This window comes from Cryptomeria japonica, chromosome 6 (genome assembly GCF_030272615.1).
Source record: "Cryptomeria japonica chromosome 6, Sugi_1.0, whole genome shotgun sequence".
Taxonomy (NCBI): Eukaryota; Viridiplantae; Streptophyta; class Pinopsida; order Cupressales; family Cupressaceae; genus Cryptomeria; species Cryptomeria japonica.
In genome coordinates, this window is record NC_081410.1 from 217,721,732 (window position 1) to 217,731,495 (window position 9,764).

General features: G+C 36.7%; 1 protein-coding gene across 2 annotated transcripts; it reads right to left on the reverse strand.

Moving 5' to 3' along the window:
* Nucleotides 1-1,805: 1,805 nt before the first annotated feature.
* On the reverse strand, nucleotides 1,806-8,841 carry LOC131071425 (uncharacterized). 2 transcript variants are annotated; one of them, XM_059207312.1, is made up of 5 exons: nucleotides 8,255-8,841; nucleotides 5,216-5,327; nucleotides 4,935-5,055; nucleotides 2,803-3,894; nucleotides 1,806-2,562 (listed from the first exon to the last, which is right to left on the reverse strand). In XM_059207312.1, the coding sequence occupies exons 1-5, from the start codon at nucleotides 8,430-8,432 to the stop codon at nucleotides 2,119-2,121; spliced, it is 1,947 nt and encodes a 648-aa protein (XP_059063295.1). In that variant the 5' UTR covers nucleotides 8,433-8,841; the 3' UTR covers nucleotides 1,806-2,118. The 2 variants fall into 2 exon arrangements, with proteins under 2 accessions (XP_059063295.1, XP_057863232.2); XM_058007249.2 differs by having other exon boundaries at nucleotides 5,216-5,330; nucleotides 8,255-8,840.
* Between the last annotated feature and the right edge of the window lie 923 nt (nucleotides 8,842-9,764).

Genomic DNA, 9,764 nt, shown 5'->3' on the forward strand with positions numbered 1-9,764 from the left:
AACGATTAAAACAGAAAGCGAGAATCTGCAAAAAGCCAAAGGAGCAACCAGTCACGTGACTGAGGCAGTCTGGGTGGTTATTCTGAGAACAGCACCCATGCTGGGAGGGCTATAAAGGAGAATTTTGTTGCCATTTTAAGGGGATTCACACTCATAATAGATTTTTAGCTCCATATTTCAGACTCCAGCATTTTTTATTGCATTTTTAATAACTGGATTGTGCCAACTTTCGGCCTCTCCATATGACTATTTATGTTTTATGATAATGCTTTGTCAATTTGATGGACTAATTTTCTAAATCTGTTTAAGCTTTTGGTAAATATTAGACATAACTTTTGCTAGTTGAATCATGTTTCAAACTCTTTCAATTTAGTAGTAATAATATTTGGATTATATTATGTTGTTTGTGAGTTTCTTTGGCAAATAATGGTTCTAAAGGTTTTCAACCTTTAAATTGTGCATTTCATGTATGGTTTATTGTGCATCTGAGTTTTTAAATTCTGGCATATCACCTTAGCTAACTTGTTTATTTCTAGTTTTCTCTCTATCCCTTTTCCCTTTGCATAAAAGAAGAGTCGGCTTCTAAAATCCCAAAGGTTGTTCATTGAGGCGCAATAGGTCCCCTGCTCAATGAGCTTCCCATAAGATTGTTGTCTTAAAAGAAATTTTAGGCATCAACAAGTGTGATTGCAAAAAGTTTATCTCTAAGCACTTGAATGTTATTGAGACAAGCCTATGGCTCTATTCATCTTGTAAGCAAGCCCCAATGTGCTTCTAAATACCCATTAAAAAATAGGTGAAAAGCATAAGCAAGCAAATTCAAAAGGTGCACTAGTAGACGAACACCGCATCACACAAACTAATCCACACAACACAGTTCAATCTTGGACTAGGTGGCACATGTACTTAGCCGCAATAGCACAAATTTTGACAAAGCTTTGTTCTAACTTGTTGATTTGTTATTTGGCTCCTTCTAATCATTTGTTAAATTTATTAGCTAGCCAACAACAAAACCAGACAACGCCCATATCAATAAGTGATAAGCATATAATCCATCTTCAATTGCATCAGTTAGTCCTTTTATTTAGTATTGGATTAGATTTGATCATTTTAATTAAATCTAGATTACTTGTTAAAAAGTATTTATTTCACTTACACATTCATTTTAGATGAAGAGGTGCAGATTTTATTACCATGCATAAATCTTTATGCTATGTGCTGGAGGTGCGAGATCCATTAATGTAAAACACTGATTTGCAGGACCCCTGGTGGTCTCATAGATGAGATAGCAAAGGTGCATCATTATTGGTTGCATAAGGGGCAAGGCAATTGGATGGGTTGGATTTGAGCTAGGAGACATTCTATACTTCGCTAAGGAATAGGCATTTGAAAAAGGCATGCTCATCATCCTCATCATCCTCATCATTGTTTACGAGACATGTCAAATATTTGGATGATTTAAATTCCTAGGTGAAGGAGGGGGCCCTAAGCGTGGGTGGGAGGTAGGAGGTCTGCCCAACAAAATGCATTACATGGTGCAGGTTGGCTCTTTACATGTGTAAGTGGATTTGCACAGTTGATGAGATGGAGCTTGTTGGCTACATATTCTCTTCAGTGCAAACTTACTGCATTCTTTTTTGGCCAGATGTGAGGTTAAACCAAGGCTAGTCTTCTATGATAATGATAATTGAATTCAGTGATTCTCCACATTTGCATGTGGCATAATTTTAAATCTGAACAATTGTTGCAACTAGTTTCCTTCCAATGAGATTTCCAAACAATAGTTCATGGGGACACAGATCATGGGGAAGATAAAATTTTAGATGAATTTTCCATAAATAATTTTGAAAAAAAAAGAATACTACAGAGTCATGCTGAGTCCTTCAGATTACTCCCAAAAAGGATTTAAATCATACAAAGGACTTTTCCAAGATACAATGTCTTTACTGCACCTCTACATTTGGAGGTACCTGAACCAGAATGGCACCATCTGTGCTTCTCGAGTAAAAAGGAATTAACCCAAATACTAATAGAAGCTTTTTTGTGAGTAAATTATTGGTGTAAACACCAAACCATCAAATCCCAAATGGTTGCACATATTAGACAGTAGTGGTGCTATCAGTAATCCATACCAACTTTACCATTATTATATTCAAACGCTGTTAAAGCTCTTGCAACATCGTCCATTGGATCAGATAACATTTCAAATCCTTGATCAGAGATGAGAGATTGATCATCTCTATCTTCAATAGTTTCTTCACTGAGCAGCCAATTTGTGCTCTTTGCACCCCCCTTGAAGTGAAGACTATCTTGCCAACTAGCTCGTGAGGATTTGCTTCCTCTGTCACTACCAAATTCATCATCATCAAACTTGCTAACGTCGGGGTCTGGGGAAATCTTTGCACTCGACTCTGAACTTGCATTGCTACTAGTGGCTGTTGGAGATCTGGATATGCCACTTGATTTGCTTTTAATGGATCCTGACCGAACACTATACAGAGATGATGCTGGAATATTTTTCATATGAGGCCTAATGCTGCTTCCCATGCTTCCCCGTATATCCTGAAATAAGCAGTTCAAAATGTCACAGCCTACTGAGAGTAATCATCAGCATGCATCATTCTCACATAATTGCAACGAAGGCATGCATTCAATGGGACTTAGTTAGCAAAATGCTGCATGTTGTATAATAAGATATTACCTAGGATGGCAACTGTAAAAACTACATGCAAAACAAGAATGCTGCAGTGCAGTGCAGAACAAGGCAGTTACTTGCATGAGAGACCGTTGGGTCATACATACCATGTGCCTGAGAGCCATGTCCAAGGATTTCTTTGAGATTGTCATGCCAAAGCGATCACCAGATTGAGATGGCACCGACTTCAATGACATTTTGGTGTTTAATGTAGAACCAACAAACTGATTGGTAGCTTCCTCTACTTTTCCTGGAGGGGTAGATTTCCTTGCATTCATCAACTTCTCTACCATCTTGCTGCCAACTACACCTGGCATTGCACCCTGAATGCCATTGCTGTTTTTCTTGGCTACCAAACTAGACTTATTTCCATTAAGGCTGTCATTTGAAACTCTTCCTCTTGTCACACTAGGAGAACATGACTGCCTCCTCGGCTTGTTGCTTGAAGTAGGAGCTACAGTATTAGACCGTGCAGAGCTGGATGATCCAGGTCTGCCCCTATTAGCAGATGCTGACCGCCCTGGCATGTCAGTCCTTAAATTTGGAGGTGTTTCAAGTGTAAAACCAGCTATTGAAGATGGCTGCAAAGGTCTCGGCTTGACAGTGGGTGAGGTTCCTCGCGATAAAGCTGGATTTCTAGATGGCATGGTACTAGTTTTGCTAACAGAAGAAGAGCGCTCTGGAGGGGGATTATTCTGTGTAAGCCTTGGGGTGGATGATTTTTGACCTGTTGTAGATGGCCTCTGTGCTGATGTGGATGACCGCTGTGCAGGTGTGGATGACCTCTGTGCAGGTGTGGATGACCGCCGCACAGGCGTGGATGACCGCTGAGCTGATGTGGATAAGGGTTTATATGCAGATACAGACGACCTTGATGAAGGAGTAGAAGACCTTGAAGATGAAGGAGATTTAGCTGTTGTTGCTGAAGGCTTCTTAGCTGCTGTATATGTGGATGACCGCTGCACTGGTGTGGATGACCGCTGAGCTGATGTGGATAAGGGTTTATATGCAGACACGGACGACCTTGATGAAGGAGTAGAAGACCTTGAAGATGGGGGAGATTTAGCTGTTGTTGCTGAAGGCTTCTTAGCTGTTGTTGCTGAAGGCTTCTTAGCTGCTGTATAAGAGGGGGTTGTCTGACGTGAAGTCAAACCAGCTTTTGCATTCTTTAATGAAGACTTCACCTGAGAATCGGTGAGCTGAACATTGTAGAAAGATTGTATCATGTACCAGAAACTCCACCACAAAGACCAAAATAGAAATATATTAAGGCAAAACAGTTAAATTTATTATATTTTAAATTATTCATTAACCCGCAATAATTTAAAAAACAAGCAGACGTCTCCTAAAAGACACTAAATACCAACAAAAAACAGAATGGCGTCTCTTGAACTAAATTGAAAGACAAATTTTATACAAAAACTGCAACATGGATATTGCATTGGAAAGAAAAGTTGAGCAGATACTTATGGTTGTCATTTTTACAAGCAGATTTTATCCCGATAACACACAGAACCCACCATGCCCAGGAAGAAATATCCTTCACTTTGTCTTCAAGATGGCTGACAGTGTCAGGGAATCATGTAAATAAATTTTATTGATGTATCTTATTATCATATGATATTTCATGATACCATATATCTCTTCCAATCAAACATAATAGCCCCAAATGCTTTGTTTGAATTTATTATGTTTCTGCATTTTTAATTTATAATGTTTTTTTGTAAAAGAAACCCTTTGACGCAATTTTTTTTATATGTCTGAGAAACCAACAAACCAACTTCCTATAACGACAACATTTTATAGGAAACTTAAGAGGAAGACAACTGATTTTTAGGGAATTTTACATATCAAATACAGGGGGATATACTTCGGTAGGATACCATCCAAATATAAAACAGAATTCTCATGATGGTTAAAGCATGTAACATACTAAAGATTCTTCTATTCTTTTCACAAGTTTTCTTAATTAAATTGAAGAGCTCAAGCGTCAGACAGCAATGTGTCCTTGTTTGTCAACTTTGTTATGGAGCTAAATGAGTAACAATGTAATGTAGCTTAATTGAATCAAGGAGAGCATATCGATCAGGCACTCTCGCCTTATCGAAATTTGAACTAATAGTCCAGCAAGTTGATACTAGCAATCATTCATGGTAGAATGCTCATATGGAGGTTCTAAATTGTACACATGAAAATCATATTCTAACGAATGGCTTAGTACATTACTAAAATCACTCACCCTGGATGTTTTTATAGCTGCGAGTGGCCTAACCACAGGAATGTCACATTGTTCAAAACCTTTAGCTTTTGCTTCCATTTCCAAGGAAGGAAACAGAGGAGTGCCAGGTGGTGTTAAAAGCCTGCACAGATACAATCAAGAATTTTTAAATTAAATCCAATACATAAACACACTACATTTTAATTTTACAATACTTGTAATTAAGTTTGCTTAGATTTTCAAAATGTCCCATGAACTAATCAGCTTATGATTTCAATAATGATTGAAACATAAAACCTTACCAGCTATAATCACTCTTATCTCCATCTGCTGTTAGGAAGTCACCAGAACCTCCCCTCCGTCTTGCTGTAGATTCTGGTATTTTGTATAAGGGTGAACTGCTGATTTTGTCTCCTCCTGAAGAAACAAAAAAGTGCAACTCATCAGAATTATTACTAACTAAACTTCTGCTTCTCAAACATCAATCTTTGTTGTGCACACAACTCTTGTTTGCAGGCCTGTATCACATGAAAAGGAAGATTATAAACCACTTCAAATACTATTCAGCTCCTCGAAATATGCTCATTTTCTTGCCTCTTGGTACCCGCTGGGTCTATCAGTTCAGAGATTTAGATAACCATCCTGCACTGCAATCAGATTATGCAGAGGGACCACATGGTACATGTATGAGAGTAACAAGTACAAAAGAACCAGAAAGAACGATAACCGGGAGTCAGAGCATCACATATCACAATATAGTCCACCTTAGCTCAACTACCATTATTACCAAGGAGAGCACTACGAAACCATGTTGCCAACAGGTTAAACCACATGTGGATATCCTCTAGCTGGGAATGTCAGTTTTTAATGAATAAGGAGGCATTTATCACCACTTTGTTTGGCACTGGGTGCACTGATAGGGTGTCCACACTTCTCAATATATGGTAAATAATGTGAAAGTCTGGTTGACCCGGTTAGATGGTTTTGCCCCTCATTATGCTCACTACCATTTCTATTCTAATGTTAAAAAAAATAGATAATCATTTAGAAGAATCTACCAATTTCAAAGAGACAAACCACCTCCCCTCAACCAGAAGAAAGGACTAAGCTCTTGATTTCACTAGCAAAAAGATTGGCATATGATACTACAACGTTGGCAAATAAAAATTATCAGATGTATAGTATTAATATCTGATTCCCAAGGATAAAATAATGTGGTATGTCATGCAATGTATTGTTGTACATAATATGTTAATTATTTATGTGCACCTATTTCCAGGACATGAGTTGTACTATGAATGTCATGTGGAGATCCATGCATGTAAAGGGGAAATGCTATAAATACATGTATATGTTCTTTGCAGAGGTTAGCTAATAATTTGTATCATAGTATTCAGACCTGGCCTTAAGCATACATGTATTTCCTCGTTTTTCAATCATAGATAAAAAGAGAGAATTTTATTTCTTTGCAAAAACAATTGAAGAGAAAGGGTAGGGCAGGAGATTGGTTGTGGATGTAGCATAACATACATTTCTCAATTCCAATGGATTTTGCAAACTTGTGACAGGATGATTCAAATTTTATGGCAAAAAAAACCAAGGCGTTGCGCTTTCAGTTTCCATATCTTGATGGTAACAGCTAGAGGCTAATATAGTGAACAACTAGTGCAGAGGTAATAATTAGATGCTTAATTCCTTTTGGAGGTCCATGCTAGTTATTGTCATGAATAATCACATTAACCACGAGTTTAAAATTTCACTTGTTTATGAATAATCACAATTACCATTTTACAACATTATAAATATGATCCAGAGGTTTGAATCATCGAATATTCAATATCTTGCAATCTGGAGTCATTCAAGGTTGCAGGCTTCTATTATTTTTTGAAAGCCTCCACCAAGTATATCATTTCTTGGAAGCCTCTGCAAAATTTGTTTGCCTTTGAAATTGACAGAAAAATATAAAACAATGGCAGAAGAAGAAGATCGGATCCACAAGAAGAACAGCAATAATAGGAATAACCCAAAGAAGAGTCTAACGAAGACGTATTCTATTGAGTTGGCGTCCATTTAAAAGTTGTATTCCTTACACATCTAGATGATACAAAATGAAAATAACCTTAATAGACCAAATTGCAGAATACCGACTTATCTTCTGAGTCTGCCAAATCAAGCCTGCAAACTCTCCACTGCCAGCTTGGCACATAGAGTTTCAATGCAATAGTTTGCATGTTGCATTTTCCATTCACATTTATGTTGTGGTTAGGGTTTTATAGATCAATTGTAGGGGTATAGATTTCAGTGAGGTGCCATGATGTAGTAGTTGTTGCATTTTTTTATGAATAAACAGAGCTCCATGTATTGTGTATATTCTATGAACGCATTATATACAGCGCGTTGTTAGATTTTTATGCTTTTGCCTCCATTAGTGGTGCTTTTTGAGCTTAATGGTAAATCTGCTTTTACGTTTGATGTTGGCAAAAATTTGGGTAAAATCTGTAGTAGGATACTTGTGCGAGGTGTGGTATATTTGGACGTCTGAAGATTTATATGGTAGATACGTGCCAACACACAGCTACAGGATGGCTCCTGGTATCGGTTTGAGAAAAAAAACTAATGCATGTACAGAGGCCTGCCTTTATATATCTGATCCTCTAGTCAGAAAGGAACTTCTATAAAGCCCATTGATAGATTATATCCGTTCAGTTCTTGCGCATTGGATTCTATGGCCAAGGATCTGGGTTACCTGTCTTCGTAGATTGCTGCTGCTATTTTTTTGAAAAAAACAGAGGGTGGGTTATTTGGAAGAAATTCTAATTTAGGCGAGGCATCCCGGACTTGCATAAGGCATGTCTTCAGTGCATCTTTTGTTGCAAACTTTGAACATTCCACCATGCCTAGTTTGCCAGATGACCCAAAACCAAAAGAATGAATTGCAGTTTCCATTGTAAAGATTTCCTTCTTTGACACTCAATCCGACAACAAAATTCAAATTAACAGATGGTCTACCAAAAATCCTATTATTGCAAGAAAATACTAGCCCCTCTTGCCTCTAAATATTCTGATTCAACGCACCCATGGCAAAACCCAAAATATTCATTTCCATAAAGATTAAGAAACACGTGGATCCATGGCCACCACAGCAAAACATTTTTCTGCTCCATTGAAAACAGTTGTAATAATAACAAGAAAAACTCAAATCTGTGAAGATTCCGAATACAAGAATCAAATTCCTAGATTTAGAAAAGCAAAAATATCAAACAAATAAATAAAACCAATCTACAGCTTCGTTATTGAATAAACACCAAGGTAAGCTAAGACAATATAAGATGTGTACATACCCAGAACGGCTTCAAATTCCTCAGAAACCGGAAGAAGAAGATTGCCACTAAACTTATTGTCTCGTTTACGAATATCATGAAAGAGCGCCAGATCATCATCTCGTTCCTTCATCATATTACTCAGACTGATTCCCCGTCTGAGAAACAAGGAGTCCGGTGGTGCTTTGTGATTACTCATGTCGGTCAAGTAAAAATGGGGAGGATGACTTACTCCAACTGTGACCGATCCGACCCGAACCCACTTTCCAAATGAGCCATGCGTTGATTAAAAACTCCAATTGAGCTTGTTGGGGGTGAAATTACAGAGAAGACCATGCGAAATAGACATAGCGAGATTAAAGGAACAAATGCAGAAGTGGGTCGATGCTATTTATGCCCAATCAATGGCGCGGGCAAAGGTTGAAAGCTCCGCTTACTTCTGGGAAGTTTAAAAAACTCTGAACGGCGGAAAAAAGTAAAATAGTCTTGGGTAAGTAGTTAGTGTTTTCTTCTTCAGATTTGAACTGGTAAACTGTTCAAAACCGTTTTATTTGATTATATTTTGGGGACTAATAGCGATTTTTGTTGGAGCTATTCGGGTCTTTCTTTGTTGGATTTATCTGTTCAGTTTTGACTTGGTTCAAAAACATTGAAGCTCTATCCTCCCTCCAATGCCGGCATTGGGTTATTCTAGAATCTATAGTCATAGCAGTATAATGTTAAAATTGATGTAAAATTGTAACAGTGAATTTTAGATTTCATTTAATTTTGGGCCCATTTTAATGGAGTGCATTAATGTGATCATATATTAATGGGTACATTAATTTGATCATATATATGGATAAGAAGTGTGTTTATATTAATTTGGATTTTATTTTTCAAATTTTAATTATTATTATTATTTTTTATACAGTTGATTCAAAATTCAAAATTTTAAATTTTAAATTTTAAATTTATCAACTCTTATTTATTTTAATAGATACTATAAGCTAAATCGTTAGTGCATTTAATGTCATGTTTTTGTATTTAAAAGCATTAAGTATACATTAATTTATATTAATTATGAAGAGGAATCTTATACATTGAAATGAGAGATCATTCTAGGGACAATTTGTTTTTGAGCTCTAAAAGGAACAAAAATCCACATTAAATAATATTGGACATCTACATGAGTAAAATTGTTGTCTTGAAGTATAGAATAATTATATACATCAAGACATTGTCATGAAGTATGACATCAATCACACATAGTGTGGATTTGAGCTATAGAAACTTGTGATTATTATAATGTCGAGGCAAAGATTAAATTGATAGCATACATTTTGATTATTCTTAATCATTGTTCCAGGATCCAAGTGTCTAATCTGCCCCACTTAATTTTGAAATATTTTTTTACATATTTATCATTTGTAGTTGTAATAATTAATCTAGACTAATTTGTTAGGATTATAGGTGCCATTCACCTTGCACTCCTAAAATCTTGTTTTAACTAAAGATAATTGTAAACACCTATAAGTTGCACAACAAATTA

Excerpts from the sequence above, each read along its gene's own strand:
- LOC131071425 (XM_058007249.2), bottom strand. The coding sequence starts at position 8,432 with ATGAGTAATCACAAAGCACCACCGGACTCCTTGTTTCTCAGACGGGGA. Across the intron at positions 3,895-4,934 it reads CAGCTATAAAAACATCCAGG|CTCACCGATTCTCAGGTGAA; the intron begins GTGAGTGATTTT and ends TACAATGTTCAG. Across the intron at positions 2,563-2,802 it reads ACATGGCTCTCAGGCACATG|GATATACGGGGAAGCATGGG; the intron begins GTATGTATGACC and ends TGCTTATTTCAG.